The sequence below is a fragment of the Rhamphochromis longiceps genome, linkage group LG10 (assembly GCF_057381845.1).
Source record: "Rhamphochromis longiceps isolate RC_006_pf linkage group LG10, R_longiceps_female_GT1.1, whole genome shotgun sequence".
NCBI lineage: Eukaryota > Metazoa > Chordata > Actinopteri > Cichliformes > Cichlidae > Rhamphochromis > Rhamphochromis longiceps.
In genome coordinates this window covers 22,224,666-22,243,424 of record NC_140566.1, presented here as the reverse complement: position 1 = coordinate 22,243,424, position 18,759 = coordinate 22,224,666, and the positions used below count along the sequence as shown (strand labels likewise).

Genomic DNA, 18,759 nt, shown 5'->3' with positions numbered 1-18,759 from the left:
TTTAACGTCTCTGTCTTGTGCACTTCTTGGTTTTCGTAGAAAGATGTCCGTGTGAGTTGGCTGTGTTGGAGGCAACTGAAGCACATTTTTGTTTTTTTCCATGAGTCATCGGTGACTCACGTAACTATGTCAACAATGCAGTCTTTATGAGTTATGCCAGGTGCCAACCCTTTTTAGGCAGTTTGACCAGCTTGGTAACTTTAGCCAATTAAATTCTTACTCTGTTAAATTCTCACTTTCGGCTCAAAAAGTTTAGACGGTTCGGTAAGAATTACCTCGTTGCATCATTAGATAATCACTGCAACCAAAAGAATTGACAATAAGACATTAACTGGACACTTTATTAGATACACCTCACTAGTATCAGGTTAGATCCCCTTTTACCTTCAGCACTGTCATAAGTATTCATGACATGGATTCAGCAGGTGGTGAGCACTGTTGTCTCACAGAAAGAAGGTCCTGGATTCAAATCCACCACCTCTCTGGGGTGTTTCTGTGAGGAGCTTCCTTGTTCTCACCGCACTTCAAAGACAATTTGCATTACCAAAACCAATTTGAGATGGTCTGAGCTTTGCTACGTGGTGCTTTGTAGCCATCAGACGCCAATAAATACTTACGCAGTATTGTTGCCTTGCAAACATCAGAGAAAACTGAAATATTAGGTATGATAATTCTGACAAGAAAAGCGAGGAATAAATAAAATGTAGAATAAATTCAAACTAGTTAGATACATCTAAAAATGAACACCAGGAAAAGATGCTTATAAAGGACAACAGTGAAATGAGACAGAAAAGGCTCATAAAAATATGTCTTTAAGAAGGATTTGTAAGAATGATGTATGACAGTGAGCTCATCACCTCAATAGTGAGATTGGGTTGGCTGTAGGTCAGGAAGTGGGCTCTGTATATGTGATACCCCGCTACTCCCGTCTGCATTTCAAAGTATGAACTCTAATCCATCTGTGTGAGTGTGTGTGTACGACGTGCTTGGGTATAGAAATGGGTGAACGAGGCTTGTAGTAAAAACTGGATAAGCTTTGAGTGCTCAGAGTAAAGAAGCAGTCCATGTACCTAAGAATGGTCACCCTTGGTTCTCAGTTAAGACTGTGGGATGGCCAGCAGAGCCTCAGCTGAGCTTATGACTCGAAATACACTTTAAGAGTCAACTATAAAATATTTAATTAAATTCTAAAATTAACATTAACAGATAACCAATGAAGAGAAGCTAAAATGGGAATTAATAACCATTAATTCTGTTTTATCCATATTTAGGTGCAGGAAGCTCTGTGCCATGCTGAATTTAATGTCTTGGATACAGTCATTCAGTGCACTGACTTTAAGATTTTTACTGTGGTTAAAAGAAATGTATGAGTGAAAATGCTGTGCTATGCCCGCGGATGACATATACCAAGCTTCTTCCCGCAGGCGATACGGTCTCTCAATCACACCACCACACAGTCCTGACCCACACATACAGTTCTTACACACACACTGGACATTCTGGACATTGTTTTCACTTCATTACTTAAATCACGCTGCTGTTATTGTGTATATATTTATTTATATTTCTTCATACATTCTTATATAGTTCTATATTGTGTATTTTGTTGTACAGTTATTTTATTTTCAACTTTAATTTATATATTTTATCTTATTCTTTCCCAGTTAAATTTACCCTTCATTCTAATTTGTGTTGTACAGTTATTTCCTTTTTAACCTTAATTTATATTCTATTCCTTCCTAGTAAAATTTACCCTTTTTAATTTTTCATATTTATTTCCTATCTTATTCATAGCCTTTTCCTTTTTTGTTTTCTTTAGGTCACGAGCAGTTGTCCAAGCATTTCACTGCATATCGTACTGTGTATGACTGTGTACGTGACAAATAAAAATTTGAATTTGAATTTTGAATTTGAAACCAAGGGTAACATGTACAAAGAAAGATGCCTGAGGACAGACCCCTGAGGTACCCCACACTTAACTTCCATTGATGGTGACATCACGTCCAAGTGACTACAGTAAAAGACCTTTCCTGTGAATAAGAATAAATCCACCTTAATATTGAACCAGAAATTTGAGATGCTTCAGAGAAATACAGCGATCCACAGTGTCAAACGCAGCACTCAAATCTAATAACACTAAAAGACAACTAATCAGCAGATCATTCAGCTCTCTGATTCCTTTCTGTTTAAAAAAGCAATCAACTGTTCAGCACCGATCATTTCTGATCTGTTGATCACATTTCTCCAGAAAAGGGTCCATGGTTGACATGAGCGGTTATTTGTGATACTGTTGCCATCCTACCAGCTTTAATAGCTCTCTGGCCGTTCTCCTCTGACCTTTGCTACTTAAAAAGGCATGCTCTCCCAGAGAGCTACCACTTACTGGACATTTCCTTTTCTTTGGATCATTCTCTGTAAACCCTAGAAATGGAAAATCCCAGCAAACTAGGAGATTCTGAAACACCAGCCTGTCTTTCTTCCCCATTCTGGTGTTCAGTTTCAACTTCAGCGGGTTGCCTTGAGCATGTCTACGTGCAAGTTGCTGCCACATGATTGGGCGATTGTTATCAAGCAACAAGAACAGGTGTACTTAATAAAGTTTCCAGTGAGTCGTCCTTACTTTAAGAGATTTAAATGCGACATTTTCCATCTTTTACTCCCCGGGAGGAATGTTTCGTTTTATTGCTTTGAAGTTGTGATAGATGTAGGGTTGCACTTACATTTTCCATACGACTGAATTTGAAAATCACAACAAAAATGTGGATTTTAACTTCTTTGTTTGTCTCACCTTCGGTAACAGGCTGAAAAAGAAAGAAAAAGGAACACATTTTGGAGAAGGAAGAGTCTTTTTTAAAATCTCTACACTATAAAAATGCATAAGAGCTGCTCCCTCCTCTCTTCTCGACACACTAAGGCTGCGCTCTAGTGGTCGCACACTGCAATGTGCCAATCTGGAAACAGTACAGCTATGAACCACTGTGGCAAAGCTGTGTGTAAGCTTGAAAACCTGCACAACAGCGAATCTCCAAAGAAAAACCTTTTCACTTCCAGGCATTTATTTCCAATGACGATCGAGGTGTATATAATGCCACAACAACATCAAACGACCAACCTTGTCAGGATTTGGTTACAAATAAATTATTCACACGTTTAGTGTAATGTGATATAAATGTGTTTCCCGCCACCTTACACTTCAGACGTCAGAGCTCAAAGGAATAACACACAGCTGAATGTATATGAAAGCCTGTTCGATGGTTAATGCCACCAAAAAAGTTAAATCTGTCAGTTTTTTTCCTTTGTGCTGTGTTTCACATGCAGTTTTGTTTTATTTTTCACATCTCTCATCCATTCTGCTCCTACAGTGAAACAGTTACCTACAATATATCAAAGATTAAAAGGAAAAAGCCCTTTCTGTCTTTGGAAATTTTCAATTAAATGGACTGAGTGTATAAATGAATTTTAAACAGACTCCAAAGACTCGTACTGAGTAAGTACTGAATGAATTAAGAAGCAGTTCATAGGAAGAAATAGTGTTAAATGTATGTGTCAAACAATAATATTGAAGGAATCTAAAAATAAAATAACTATAAATGTTACTTTATCCATTTCAAATGTATGTTCATTATCTCATTACACTGATTTTTTCCCAATAATATCCCTTTTCATTACTCACGGATGTACACGCTGCATGCATGATGAAACAGACACGGCTCAATGGTCTGGTTTTTTTCCATCCAGATGGTTGCTTGTTTTTTTCCACTGTCACACAGTGAGGTGAGCCGCACAGGCTGTGGGCTAGTCTGTTTCCTGTGTTTATTCACAGCACAAACCTCTGGGCGTTTGTTTAAGAGGGATGCTGTGAAAGCTACAGAGACGCCGTGAAATAAAATCTAATGTGGGATAAACTTAGATAAATTGGATTTTAAGGTCCCATCACTCAAAGTGTTTGGTGTCATTTTTCTGTCACAGGAACCAATTTCTGTTAAGCTTTAGCTGTCTGACAGATGGCCTCACGTTTGTCTCTTGAACATTTGGGTAACAGAGGAGTGCATAGTCGTCTCAAAGACTGCAAGGCGCCTGGTCCTGCAGCTTCAAAAAAAGAAAGAAGCACAGATCATCACCCCTCCACCACCGTGCTTCACAGCTGCTAAGAGTTGTTTGTGCTCACATGCTGTGGTTGGTTTGCTCAAAATGTGGAGCTGTGTATTATGGCCAAACATCACCACTTTGGTCTCGCCTGTAAAGGACATTGTCCCAGAAGTCTTGTGGTTTGTTCGGGTGCAGCTTTGCAAACTGAAGCTGTGCTGCCATGTTGTTTATAGTGAGACGAAGCTTTCTGCTGGAAACCCTTCCAAACAAACTATACTTGTTCAGTCTTTTTCTAAGCTTACTTTCATGAATTTTAACATTGATTTTTTTCTCTGAGCATTGTACAGTCTGACCCTGGGGTAGATTTGCTGTGGTCTCCATTCACCTAAATGTTTTGCACTTGTGAAAACATTCAGGTGGGATGACAGACTTCAAATTGTTTGTAATGCTCACAAGGAGGCCATCTGATTGTTGGACTTTTCTCTGTTTTCTCTGTATTATTGTCCTTACCTTATAAAATAAAGCACCTTGAGGCAACTGTTGTTGTGATTTGGTGCTATATCAATGAAATTGAATTGGAGTGATCTTATAACTCTTTCCAGGGCAGCAACAAGTGATTTTATAAGTTCATTGCTGATGCTTTTTGTCCTTGGCATTGTATTACCTTGTACCTGAATGCTCCAGATCTGCAAACTATCAAAACATGTGCTTTAATAGTGGTGCTTATACCAGCTGATGACCAATTAATCAGGGCATTTTAATGAGAACTCCTTGCTGCTACTTACCTTGTTAATTCCTGTGGAAGCAGTAAATGTGTACTTTGCTTTTCCACACACTGCGTCTGCATTTTTGTTTAATGTTTGCTGATAAATAAATGTTTTTGGATTACCTGAGGTTGATTTTTTTGTTAGTTTTAGCCTCATTTTAGGGGCTTTAAGGGACCAGTTGATTTTTTAGTAACATCCTGACACACAAAACCTTAGAAATGAAAGGAAGCTTCACTTTCTTTTTACTGTGACTTTATATTTATTTCAAATTGAACACTATGGGGATCTATACAAAAGGCTTTTGGACAGTTTCTCACCTGTTCTCACCAGTAACCCAACACGGAGCAGTAAACGTGAACTGAGAACTTGCCATATCGATCAAGTCGTCAAGGCTAAAATAAGCAGCTACAGTAACGTTTTTCTTCCAGCAAAGAACAAATGTACCATTAATCATTTTCACAGTGCAAACTCGTTCCTCCGCGTTCAGGTGAACAAACGAGACATCTGAAACTTTGGTTCGCTTGGAGTTCACCGACCTCCACCTTCTTTATGCGTTAAGCCACTCAGATTTTGTAGTGCAGGCGTACAATCAGTCGGCGAGGCTGCTGCCTCTTTCTGCCTCCTCTCTCCAGCCGAATATAGTCCACAACGGGCTGCGGTATATTCAGAGGCATTTCCAGAAAAAAGGAAGAGGCGTGGCTCAGTCGTGGCATCGCTGATTCATCAAATTAAAGTCACACAAGAGTATAAATACACTACACTGATAGTCTTTTATACATGTGCAGCTAGAGAAACGGAACTGGCCACTGGAGTATAACTGTACACATCAGGAAAGGCCAAAGGTGGAGTAAAGCTTAAGTGTCAGTAGCAGCTGCAAAGACAGCAGGATGACTAGAGTTACACGCATGCACACAGAAAGATGAAGTGGCAGGATGCTTCTTGTGCTTCTACACCTGTTGGGAACATCAACAAAGTGCCCCAAGTTTGAGCCTTAAACAGGCAATTGAATGTTAAAATAACGTCTATATGAATAAGTATGTAACTGAGCAGGGGAAACATTAAAGTCCCCTAAAACTGGCCTGAGAGCAGCCATGGCAAAAAAGATCTTGTACATATGGAGTCCACTGAAGTATTACCACCTCTCACCCTAACGTGCTGCAGCCGAATCAGCAGTAGCACTGCCGGCTGCTCTTGGTGACCTCCTCAGAGGAGTGGACGGTGTTGGGAACAAATCCGCTCTTGACGCCCTCCCAGCCGTCCTGGATCTTGATGTCCCCGTTGCGCACCAGCTCAAAGATGTCCTTCGTCAGATCCACAAACGCCTGGAGGAGGAATCACGAGCAGGCTCAGCAACAGAGATTATGTTTTATTCTGATCATTAATTCTTAAAATAACTGCAAAAATGTCAATATATGCTGCTTATAGCATATTAGGATTATGCATCTTTAAGTCTAAGAGAACCAACATTTTCATGAGGAGTTTTGCATTGAATATTTCAAATTGTTGTCACTTATTTCACCATCACTGCTTACTTTTAATAAAAGTACCTCTTTTTGTTTTAGACACCCTGCATGCAGACGGCAGAGAGAGACAGTCTTCTTCGTGCTCCTGTAGTTATTTATACCACCCATATTATTGTTGCAAAGCAGAACCTTTCTTATAATATCCCACTTTTTCAATTAAAAAAAAAGATGAACTACACATGGAATAAAAACAAACAAAAACTACACCTTCTCCACATTGATGGCCTCCCGTGCAGAGGTCTCCACATAGCGCATCCCGTAGGCCCCCGCCAGCTTCTCCGCCTCCTGCTGAGTCACCTGACGCTGGGCTTCCAGGTCACACTTGTGGCCGACCAGCAGGAAGATGATGCTGTGCGGCTGGACGTGGCTCTGCGCCTCCTCCAGCCAGTTGTGGACGTTTTGAAAGGAGCGGCGGTTTGTGATGTCAAAGAGCAAGAGGCCACCCACTGAGTTGCGGTAGTAGGCTCTGGTGATTGACCTGCACAGAAAGAGGTGTGCAGGAATGCAGACGTGAATAACTGGCAGAAGACCACACCCACAGTGGAAAAAAAGGGTCCCCTACAAATGAACAAGTTGCATCTGTTTGAGTAGTTTTTGCTAAAAAAAAAAAAAAAAACTACCGTTATACAATTTGTACCGATTTTTTGTTCTTTTCTTTCTTTTGCAGATGAATACAGGTGAACCTCTGTCCGTCCTTATTTCTGACACATTTGGTCACTGTCATGGCGGAAGACCCATCCATGACCCATCTTTGGTGTTTTGGCTGAGAGAAGGAGGTTCTCATCCAAGATTCTGGTCTTTAAATCAGTGACGTTGTCCTGTACCCTTAGCAGAAAAATGTTTCCACCTCTGTGCTTGCTAGTGGGGATGGTATTCTTTGAATCATACTCAACATCTCTCTTCATCCAAACACGAAGGGTAACGTTGATGCCAAAGACCACCTGATCACATCACTTTCTCCTAAGCCTTCTCTCAATCATTTGTTCACCGGCAAACTTAGCACGGGCCTGTAAACGTGACTTCTAAAGCAAATTTTTGTGAGGCTGCAAAAGGTCAGTCCATCATGACACAGTTCAGCGACATGCAAACCAATTATATAACATTCATTGAATGTGTTTTATCTGGATTTTGTATTGATATTCTGTGTCTCGACATTAAAAACTACAATAAAAATTAGAGACTGTTCATTTCTTTGTAAGTGAAAAAACTCACAAATTCAGCAGGGGATCAACTAATTATTTCCCCCATTTTTTTTAAATGTTTTCTTTTAAAAATACACTCTGATTTCCATGTTTACACAATATCAGCATGAATCAAAAAGCTGGCAGCTGGGAAGGTAGGCCATACTGTTATATACAACTCTTTCCAGCTTCTTCAACATGTGATTAGCATCAGGTTGAAAAAAATCTACTTTTTAATATTTTATTTGTATTTTGTGGACTGTTTTCATTTGGCTGCAAGTTTTAATATTTTATATCATTTAATTTACATATTTAAAAGTGACCCCTTTAAAAAAAACATAGTCATGACTTCATGAATTGTTTTTTTTCCCATGATTGCCAAATCATTAAAAATGTGAATTCTGAACCCAGTAAAGGATTAGACTGGAGATATTCTGGGTTTTTGGTTTGTTTGGTTTTTGTTTGTTTGTTTGTTTGTTTGTTTGTTTTTTAATTATTATTTTTCTTTCCAAACATGCAGAGCTACCCGCTGTGGCGACCACTTTTTGAATAAGGGAGCTGCCAAAAGTAGATTATTTTTATTTCGAGACCAGCAAAAGACCCAAACCAGCCTCAGGGAAACACAAGCTGGTGTACTGCCTGTGCCAGTCCTGAGCTGGATTAATGGAAGTGTTGCATCAGGAGGGGCAACCGGCATAAGATTTGGGCCAAATAAAACATGCGGATCCATCTGCTGCGGCGACCCCTTTGGGAAATAAAGGAGCAGCTGAAAGTCTCCCCCCCCCCCACTGTGATCCAATCCAACCAAAAGAGCAAAGTTTGTGGCTTCCCTATCCTCTCTCTGACTCTTATTAAGATATTAAAATGATCACAAATATAAACTTTAATTTTCAAATGAGGTTAAACAGCTTAATTACCCATCTGGTTGAGATAGTTTTCACCTAACAAACTTTTAGTTTAGTGTTAACAGCAGATGGACAGAGAACTCATGCAGTAATGTTAATGAAGGAAAATGTCAAAACATGTCATCTTAACGTGGCCTAACTGAGCTTTAATGCCCATCTGACGGAAGCATGTGTAGTGTGTGCTTTTGAAGTATGAGGAGAGTCTTGTTTATAGTCCAAAATCTAGTTTTTGTGGACACATGAGAAAGAAATCAGGAGTCTGTCTTTACCTGAACCTCTCCTGTCCTGCCGTGTCCCAGATCTGAAGTTTGATTCTTTTGCCCGGCTCGATCTCCACAAGACGGGAGAAGAAGTCCACCCCGACGGTCGGGTCTGACACCTGTGCGAAGCGGCCCTCAGTGAACCTCCGGATCAGGCATGACTTGCCGACTGTGGAGTCTCCGATGACTATCAGACGAAACTGGTAAAGCCATATAGTCTCCATTTCTCATTGAAATAAGTTCTGCAAGACAAAAAAACCCCACTCACTTAGTCAGGGTCACCCACAGTAAGCCCAATACTGAGACTAAAACGAGACTCTTAAAAAGATGAAATGAGAATCCTCTCCTCACAAAACCAAATATTTTACATCATCTAATGGAAGGATTTTTGTAAATATAAAATCTAAAACATCAATTAAAATCCTGCTGTTCATGTCTTCAAATTTGGATCCTTCAAAGGGGATGGAAACAGCTGTAGATTAAACATCAGACTTTAAAGCTTCCACAAGCCCCTCCGTCTTTTTCAGAAAAAGAAGATCTGCTTAAATGAGTTTAAACAGATCAAACATTACATTTAATCCAGAGATTGTGCTGACTAGAAGGATATTTTTTGGGATTATGGCTTTCCTCTAAACATGGGAATAATAGGCTCATAGCGTCTCAGCAGTGGCCATGTGATTTACAGATGGGTGATCTAATTTGAAAGAGGGAGGGGGAGGCCACTCCTCTCCAACTCAATAAACAGTGGCGTAGTCAGCCCCCATGTGGATAGCAGAGTGGTTGTTATAGAGCAATAACACACAATGAGGCCTTGAATAAAGCCAGAATTCAGGTTTAATATAGTTGCTTAAAAATCACCATAGATAGGAAGAAGGCGTCCTGTGCTACTAATGATGCAACAAACTATATGGTTCTTTATTTAATTTTTTTTGTTTTGATCACAAGGCCCAACCCTCTTAGCTCAATGAGCATTCTCTACTTAGTTAATTATTTTTCTGGACAACAATTAAATTAAACAACTAATAAAGTGTGACCTACCTCAATTTCAGAGCTCAGTACTTGAAAAAAAGAAACCCCATATTGATGATTATGTTTCCAAAAAAGAAGAAAAAAAATGACCCCTAATCTAGCACTGGTTCTGTTGTTGCTTACAGAAAACCCCAGGCGGTAACATACAGAGCATTAGCAGGGCCTCCGGTGCAGCATCGCTTTGTGAGCCGGTTTAAAGGGTGAAAACGGGGTGAGCGGTGTTTGGCCCGACAGGTGATCCGATCTGCTGGCTCATTACAGCGGGGCTGTTGATATTTCCGCGATGATCCGCTGATGAAATGGCAGCAGAACACAGCAGCAGCATCGCACTCACGTCTCTTCCTCGCCCTCATCAGTACCATTACCGTAATGGCGCGCACAGCAGCGCAGCAGCAGATTCCCGGGGCGATGCATTCACGTGCTAAACGGAAGAAAAAAACGGTAAATAAGAAACGAACACACATGCGATTATTTCATATCAGTACTTAGTACTTACAAAAATATATTTATAATTTTTTCCCCCTAGACCTCCAGGGTGACAGCGAATGATCAGCCAATGGAAAACAACTAAACTTATTCTATTTGCTCTTGTACTATAAGTACAATATTTGCTGGAGTATTTTCATTTTAACCTACTATGTACTTCTATAAAGAAAATGTATTTTCTTTTGTTAAACTGCATTTCAGTACACTAAAAATAAGTATATGCAGTATAACCACTATTACTCTTCTGCACATGTCCAAAAATTGCCTCCTTAACTTTGCCTCCTCTTCTCTCCAGAGCACACCTCCACCTCTCCAGCCTCGCTTCCACCCTCTTCCTACTCTCACTACAGATTACAATGTTGTCTGCAAAACATCATAGTCCACCCCCACCCTGAACCCATCTGACTTTCCCACCAGTCCACCACCACTCTCCTCATACATGACCTGCACCACCCTCACATACCTCTGTTATCCCTGACTTCATCATGAAGTACCACATTCCAACTCCTTCTGTACTTCTCATATCAACACTCACAAAACAAAAATGGCACCTGCAGTGCTCTTTCTCAGCATGGAGCACTGATCGTTCTTAGGTAAAGACTAAAGCGCATTTGCACGTTTTATTTGATCTTATTCATTGATATTGAAAACTCCATTCAGTTCAGAAGTAAAGTCCAACACATTAGCCTGAAATCAAGTTTGGATTCTTTGATTTGCATTTGGTTTTCGGGTCCATTACAATAACGGTGCTGTCTGACTTTAGCCATGATGGACACTCCGTGCAATCACGATGTAGGGCTACAGAAATGATTTAGTCATGAAAACATTTATTGCTGCTTTTTAAATAGTAAAACAATCTAATATTTGCGAACTTCAGCTTAAATCGATCATTTTTTTCTAATTGAAAACATCCAAAGACGTCATCGATCCATTTTACACAACTTTCTGACATTTAAATGACAGATATTAATTTGTTATTTGCAGAGTCGCTTTATTCGAATATTTTAAAGACATCAGATGGAATTTAAAATGAAACTTATGTTTACGAGGAGTGTGTGAACGCACCATGAGTTTTCCGCTGAAGTTTGCAGTTTGCTCTGAAGTAAGCGAACTCACGCTGTCCTTATTTTATTTAGACTGTTGGACTCCGGTGATTGCAGACGAGTGCGACCGCTTCTCGACGATAGAAGATCACGTGATAATATTTCGGTTCGCAGCAGGACGGAAGGAAATGCCTTTACTGTAGCTGCTCTGTGGTTTTGATGTGTCTCAGCATCCTTCGGAAAGTTTTCATAATATCACCGAGCCTGCAGCCATGCAGCAGGAGCTTCTTTTCAAAGTCCTGGTCATCGGAGACTTAGGAGTAGGGAAGACGTCCATAATCAAGCGGTATGTGCATCAGATCTTCTCCCAGCACTACCGAGCCACCATTGGGGTGGACTTCGCCCTGAAGGTGTTGCAGTGGGACAGTAACACTGTGATCCGGCTACAGCTGTGGGATATTGCAGGTCTGTCAAACTTTAACGACCCACTGGTTTAAGGCTTATATATATCAGGTGATACAACGGTGTTTGTGAGTGTGTGTGTGTGTGTGTGTGTGTGTGTGTGTGTGTGTGTGTGTGTGTGTGTGTGTGTGTGTGTGTGTGTGTTGGGGTTTTTGGGAACAAGAACCATTTGTTTCACCATCAGCAGCCGTGAAAGCTGCTTCTGGAAGGAAAGGCGCTTTGCAAATTCACTTGAGAGGATATTTAGAGGAGAGTTAGAACATAAATATCTTCATCTTAATCTAACTCAAGTCTTTTTGTAGTGTCATAAATAAGAGGATAGCACTTTTTTTATTTAAGAAGTGAAAGGCAGAAGAAAAACAAAGAAAAGAAAAGCAGATTTTCCACCCAGTAAGTGTGTGTGTGTGTGTGTGTGTGTGTGTGTGTGTGTGTGTGTGTGTGTGTGTGTGTGTGTGTGTGTGTGTTGCATGCCTGGGTCACTCCCTGCCGTTTGGTGCCTGGTTGAGGAATGTAGATCCCATGCTCATAATATCAGGCACATGATGGCAGTTGCTGGAGACTAAACACACACACAGAGCTCCATAACTGGCACTCATAAACCATGACGTGACTTGATTTAATTTGATGGACTTGAAAGCAGTCTTTGTATGTGCGTGTGTCTGATTGATGGTGTCTCATCCCAGGACAGGAGCGGTATGGGAACATGACTCGTGTCTATTACCGGGAGGCGGTGGGAGCACTGGTGGTGTTTGACGTGACGAGGGCCTCCACGTTCGACGCCGTGCTGAAGTGGAAGGATGACCTAGACTCCAAGGTCAGATGGCTGAACCTGCAGAAGCATAAAGCTGGGCTTTTCTGGCTTCACCGTCATTCTCTCTGTCTTTTTTTTTTTACCCACACGTGACTGATCGCATGGTGGTTAGTGCTGTTGCCTGAGTTCAATTCCACCATCGGGTCGGGGTCTTTTTGTGTGGAGTTTGCATGTTCTCCCTGTATTTGCGTGGGTTCTCTCTGGGTACTCCGGCTTCTGCCCACAGTCCAAAGACATGCACTTTGTGTGGATAGGTTAATTGAAAAATCTAAATTGCCCATAGGTGTGAATGTGCGAGTGAATGCGAATGGTTGTTTGTCTCTGTGTGTTAGCCCTGCGACAGACTGGCGACCTGTCCAGGGTGTACCTCGCCTCTCGCCCTATGACAGCTGGGATAGGCTCTAGCACCCCCATGACCCTGAAAAGGATAAGCGGAAGCAAATGGATGGATGGATGGTTGGTGACTGATCGCAACTAAAGAGAGAGAAAGAGTTTTTGGCCCCTCCATTCATCTGTTTTCTTAAATGTTTATGCAGTTCGGGGTCACGGAGGGGCTGGAGCCTATCCCAGCTGTCACTGGATGAAGGGCAGAGTGCACCCTGCACAGCTTGCCAGTCTATCACAGCACCCCACTGACTCAAAACCTCTGTTATTTTCTTTGCAGTATTTCAGTGTTTTTTCTCCTTCTCACAGGGATCCAGCAGCATTTCCCATAAAAGGCAAAAACCTCAGGTTGCTACATTTACCCACATGTTTTCTCCTTTTTACCCCTGCATCACTTCTAGTGTTGTTTTTGGGATCTTGCATTGGGAGCTATAGTTGCATTAGTGCAGTGAAAGTTGGAAAAAAAAGCTCAACAGATCACAATCCTGCTCTTGGTTGATATTCAGGTTGAAGGGTCCTCATTTTTATACAACAGAGGAGCGAACAAAGCAGAGCAGAGGCGACTCAGCAGATGATCTGAAAGACGATTTTGGGCAAATTTAAATCAGGTTTTTGCTTTTTTTTATGGGAGTAGTCATGCACATTTATGATCTCCTTTTGTATATGTGGAAAATTATCAGTCATTGTTCAAATGTAGATTAATGCCACGGGCTTTTGAAAAACCTTGCACTTTGATGTGCATGAAATGGCAGAAAATGAAGAAGCAGAACTTGAAAGGGAAATAAAATGTACAACTTATTTTTTGCAGACTGTTGCATGAAAAGCGCGTAAAGGGGAGCATTTTTGGACAGAGACATCATAAAAGATGTGAGAGGATTTCAGAGGGTGAACACGCACCTCTGAAAAAGCTTCCTGACACTTTAAAGCAGACAAAAACCACTCCATGATGAGAACAAGCGAAAATTAGCACTCTAGTCTCTTCAGCTCGTATAGTTGTCAGTAATACTTTGTTATTGGTTTGCTTTCGTGATAAAATGTCTTTACAGAGAGACTACAGGGCACACTGATATTTTTCTGTTTGTGTGCTTTAAGGTAAGACAGGGCCATTTAACAATTTATTTAAAAAATAATGTGATCCAGCTCAACTTTCTTCTGTCCAAAGGTGACACTGAACCATGGGAGGCCAGTTCCAGCTGTACTCTTGGCCAACAAGTCAGACCAGCTGGTTTCCCAGCAGCCCAAACTCGACGTCTTTTGTAGGGAGAACGGCTTCGTCGGATGGTTTGAGACTTCTGCAAAGGTGTGAGAGAGGAGACCCACGTGGCTTTTGATGCAATCTCTGCAACAAGCTGTAGATTTTCTTAGACAGATCGTTGAGTACACCAAAGATTTCTGTGCAAATTGTTAAAGCTTAGAGGTCTTTCTTTGACTACCCAAATGATAACTCTGTGCCATACAAGCAAGGCCCAAAATCGGGTTATATTTGCATATTTGGGGGGAAACTGGAGCAGTGTTATTTCAACAGAAGCTTCCTGTAAAAACAAACGATTCAAAAAATGTTTCATTCAAAGTCAGACAAGTTTATTTGCCGTCCTCTTGGGAGGCAAACAGAGGAATTCCAGCACTCTGGTGTGAACTAGACTCTTCTTTTTCTTCTCATTTAATGCCTTTCCAATGAGTTACACACAAGAGTGTGAGGTAAAGGCTGCGATGTAGTTACTGTACACAAAGGTTCATGTACATAAAGGGTGACTGACATGTGGGCAGTTTGAAAGAGAGCTGTAGATGTGTGACAAATGAAAGGAAAAGCCTGGACCGTTAAAGCCCTCAGTGAGGGGCTCTGATACAAAGTTATGCTGTGGGGGGCGTTTGGGTCCACAAATCAACACAACGCTGTCCTGATTGCCTTCATCCTACAATGAAACATGCTGCTCACACTTAGAAATCAAATAATATGACATCAGTCCCCTGACAAGCATGCATTCCTAGTCCCAAAGAGTCTAGCTCTGCTCTAAATTAATGCGGTAATAGTAATTTTTTTTCTTGGCTAAATCACTATAGTAACCTATGGAGAATGCTTAACCTGGCCAGGAGCAATTTATGTGCAGCGTTTCAGTTTAAAATCAGCTGAAAGCGTCACATTTTCAATGATTCCAGTGCGCTTTAGGCGTTGTACAGATTCTGAGCTGAAGGAAAAAGGTTTATAAGTTGTACCTTACACCACTAAATGAGGCCCAGCTGTAAAGTCGAGTCGCATTCTCACAGGATTTTGCTGGCATTCAGTCGGTGATGCAGAAAATGAATGTTTACGCTCGGGCGTAGATGTGCCGCTATGTCTGATTTAAACTGCTGCGATGGCAGCTACTACAACCCAAAATAGTAAACATTTATATTTGTTGGCTATTTATTTCTGAGAATACCTGTTAAACCAATGCAATTAATTGACTGCATCACTCTGAATAACCGCTGGTGTTTCAGAGCTTTAAGGTGCTGCCGTCACATTAGAAGTGAACGGCAGCACAGAGCGGTAATATAAATATAATAGAGTGAGATATTTTACCCCTTTGTGCGCTTTTGATGCTGGTAAATTCACAACATAAAGATAGCCTTATTTGCAGCAATGTTGCATTTTATTGCTATATTCTCTATAATTTTTAGAGATCACCTGTTCCTCTGATAATGTCTCTGATTGGAGGAGGCAGTGCTGAATTATTGTAGGGTCTTGACCTTACAATACAAAACACCTGCAAGCAACTGTTGTTGTGATTTAGTGCTATATAAATAAAACTGAATTGAATGTGTTGTCACTATATGAAAAGTAAGGAAAATTACAGCTTCTATAGGACTCATTCTGAGTTTAATATGAATGTGCGTCCATGGCAATCAATTCAGCTTCTCTTGAGATATTAAAATCTGTGTGTGTCCGCTGCACCGGTGTGGCTGTAAAGATTTCATCACAGCTGTCTTACTTTTTCTATTTTTTTTCTCACTCAGGAAAACACAAACATTGAGGAGGCAGCCCGCTGCTTGGTAGAGCACATTCTGAGAAACGAGGAGAGTCTAGTGACAGAGCGAGAACCTGGTTCGCTCATCCTGTCCGGATGCGCCACGACATCAAAGCAGCATCTTGGCTGCTCCTCGTGTTCAAAATGGTAATGTCTGACATCAACAGGCGACCAAGACGGGAAGGCCACGAGAAATGTTTGACTCAGGGACCGCTTTAAGAAAAATTCTGTCTCAGAGTGATAGATTTGATTTTAAAAACATCTTAAAAGTGTTTAAAGTCTTTGAAGTTCTGTGGGTATCAAAATGTGATTTTTATTACTTTATTTCTTTATCCATTTTTTTTGTCCCTCCACACAAACTTTAACAATCTTAGAAATCAAAACACTAAAAAAAAGAAAAAAAAAGTTGGTACATGCAGTTTTTATTATTGGCACTTTCTCGCTTCTTTAACTTGCTTTGAATCGACAGTGTGACACTGATATTTGAACTGACGGCTCTCTGTGGCACTTTCGTTCTGACGCTGATGTAACATGAAAAATAATTCCAAACTTTGATTTTTTTTTTTGCCTGCAGTGTGAACACAGACACGAAAACATGAATCTTCCTTGCGTTATTTGCACTTTTCCTCGGCCTACGTTTCTATCTGTGTTTAACCGCTCACTAAAAATGTCAACGTCATGAATACTGCATTGTGAGCTTGAGATACATAAAAGCAGCTGCTCAGCTTTGGATAACATATAGACTGGGAATTGGGAAAACAGCCTGACTCAGGGAGGGGCTTCATACTGTTCAACTCTGCTGCTTGAAGCACTAATACTGACCTCAACTCAGCTGGGACGAGAAGTCATATACAGTCTCTTTGCGTATGACTCGGTAGCATTAGCAGTTTATAGCAAGCACACTGTGTTGGCTATGTTTTTTTAATAGGATTTTCAAGAACCTACATCACTCTCTTTTGTATATGGATTTGAGTGAACATTTAATATTGGGTGGGCCACATGTGAGCGCCACACTCTTGGCTTCAGAAATAACTGCTGTATGGGAATGAAATCTCTTTGCAACAGCTATCGCCACCTAGTGGCTTCAGATAGAAGGCAGGTTTAAGATACTTTCCTACTGACTTAATTTTTCCAACCCCAAAATTAGCTCAATGTTTTATATTGCCTATGGGGGCATTTGGTCTAATATCCACTGCCAAGCCAATGGATGTGGTGCATCAACAGTGCCTCTATGATAAGGCCCAGATATTTGAGGAGATAAGCCCAGAGCAGAGGTGGGCAATTAATTTTCCCACAGGAATCACATGAGAAGCTGGAACTGCTATGGAGGGCCACACCAATCAGCTTGTTGAGATATGAAATTAATACTGAGCAGAATTCAGCTCATCTTATTGGTGTGGGTGCAGTTTATCATGTGGCCCCTGTGGGAAAATTAATTGCCCACTGGTGGCCTAGAGGAATAATAATAATAATAACAATCATAACAAAGAATTTAGCCAACAATAACACTAAGTGGGATTTTTTTTGCTTTGCACCAATCTCGTTGAATATATTTTCCTTCTACACTGCATCGTGAGCTGATGAAGTGGAAAATCTGTTCTGGCACAGTGCTGAGGAAACTAAACAAGAATCCTTTGCAGTCAGGAACAAACAGAGAAGTATCGGGGACCCTGGAGGGGAGACAGTTTAGCAGATATGGCCACTAAAAAGACCATTCAATTAGCTGATAAGATACTAAAGACTGTTTCTGAATTCATTAATTAGAAACAGCTGTAAGAATAAAACAATTAAGACATCTGCGGGTCCTCCAGTGCTCTGCCTCTTCCTGATATACTGACGGATATTCAGTCAGCTGCTAATTTACATGTGTTGTCTGTATTTTAAATGTGGTTTCAGTGAAGAATCTCATTTTTGAAGTATTTCACTCTTAACTTTCACCATAAACTCTTGGCTCTGTTGTTCAAATGGGACATTTTCTTCAGCTTTAAAATCAACTTCTTGTCAGTCCAATAAAAAAATGTGGTATGTGCTCCTCCTCTTCTGCACAGACGCTTTTGTTGAGCTTGTCTTGTGTGTTATTTGAAGGTCCATGTTTTCAAATTAGGCATCTGTTTTATATTTTTCTTCACTGCCTTTGATGTGCAATAGCACTTAAGCCCTTAAGAATAGAGGCATTTGTCTGCACCCTCTGTGGACCAGACTATGTGTATATAGACATGTACTTCTGCATATGTTTTAAATGATGATCATTCAGGATTTTTGCCTCAACTACATGTCACTTAAATCAACACTCCTTCAAATGAACAATAATACTGAAAGAATTATCCAATTATTCTGTAGCTATTCATACAATGCATTTAGCTTTACTTTAAAGCAACGTTTCTCTTCCTACAGCTGCATGCTTCTGAGGATTTACAGTTGTTCTCTTGATGTCATTCTGAAATGAATAATCTTTAGGTTCTAGTTTGTTGGCAGGGAAAATTTGAGGTTGTTACTTTGCATTTTAAGGAAATGTTGATCAATATGTTTCAGTATTTTAGGCATTTTTTATACCAAGGTAAATAACTGAGCAGCAGATTAACTTTAAGATTGTGTATTTGTTGTACGGCTGTAGTCAAACGTTTACATTCAGCAATCATGGGCATGAATGTCATGGTAATTTGGGACTTTTAATGATTTCTTTGACCTGTTCTGTCCATGGTACAATGATTATGCAAGCATCCTCTACCAGACACTTTTGGTAGCCGTCAACGAGCTTCTGGCATAACTCTGGCGAGATATTTGACCACTCTTCTTGACAGAATTTGCAGACCT

At 40.6% G+C, this 18,759-nt stretch overlaps 2 protein-coding genes across 4 annotated transcripts; one reads left to right on the top strand and one right to left on the bottom strand.

Annotated features, from left to right (window-relative positions):
- Window positions 1-5,092: 5,092 nt before the first annotated feature.
- LOC146660913 (ras-related protein Rab-39B-like) lies at window positions 5,093-11,445 on the bottom strand. 3 transcript variants are annotated; one of them, XM_085420988.1, is made up of 5 exons: window positions 11,306-11,445; window positions 9,764-10,175; window positions 8,735-8,967; window positions 6,587-6,857; window positions 5,093-6,178 (listed from the first exon to the last, which is right to left on the bottom strand). In XM_085420988.1, the coding sequence occupies exons 3-5, from the start codon at window positions 8,947-8,949 to the stop codon at window positions 6,023-6,025; spliced, it is 642 nt and encodes a 213-aa protein (XP_085277114.1). In that variant the 5' UTR covers window positions 8,950-8,967; window positions 9,764-10,175; window positions 11,306-11,445; the 3' UTR covers window positions 5,093-6,022. The 3 variants fall into 3 exon arrangements, with proteins under 3 accessions (XP_085277114.1, XP_085277117.1, XP_085277115.1); XM_085420991.1 differs by having other exon boundaries at window positions 9,902-10,175; XM_085420989.1 differs by lacking the exon at window positions 11,306-11,445 and adding an exon at window positions 10,251-10,568.
- Window positions 11,446-11,527: 82 nt separating this feature from the next.
- Window positions 11,528-17,235, top strand: rab38c (RAB38c, member of RAS oncogene family). The gene is made up of 4 exons (XM_085420992.1): window positions 11,528-11,748; window positions 12,429-12,559; window positions 14,103-14,240; window positions 15,935-17,235. Exons 1-4 carry the CDS (start codon window positions 11,556-11,558, stop codon window positions 16,094-16,096), a joined length of 624 nt encoding a protein of 207 aa, XP_085277118.1. The 5' UTR covers window positions 11,528-11,555; the 3' UTR covers window positions 16,097-17,235.
- The last annotated feature ends 1,524 nt before the right edge of the window (window positions 17,236-18,759 follow it).

Bases quoted from the DNA above. Each gene is read 5' to 3' on its own strand.
- LOC146660913 (XM_085420988.1), bottom strand. From the start codon at position 8,949: ATGGAGACTATATGGCTTTACCAGTTTCGTCTGATAGTCATCGGAGAC. The intron at 6,858-8,734 runs GTAAAGACAGAC...CTTTCTGTGCAG, and splicing joins GCAGGACAGGAGAGGTTCAG to GTCAATCACCAGAGCCTACT. The intron at 6,179-6,586 runs GTGTAGTTTTTG...TTCCTCCTCCAG, and splicing joins AGGCCATCAATGTGGAGAAG to GCGTTTGTGGATCTGACGAA.
- rab38c (XM_085420992.1), top strand. From the start codon at position 11,556: ATGCAGCAGGAGCTTCTTTTCAAAGTCCTGGTCATCGGAGACTTAGGA. The intron at 12,560-14,102 runs GTCAGATGGCTG...TTCTGTCCAAAG, and splicing joins AGGATGACCTAGACTCCAAG to GTGACACTGAACCATGGGAG. The intron at 14,241-15,934 runs GTGTGAGAGAGG...TTTCTCACTCAG, and splicing joins GGTTTGAGACTTCTGCAAAG to GAAAACACAAACATTGAGGA.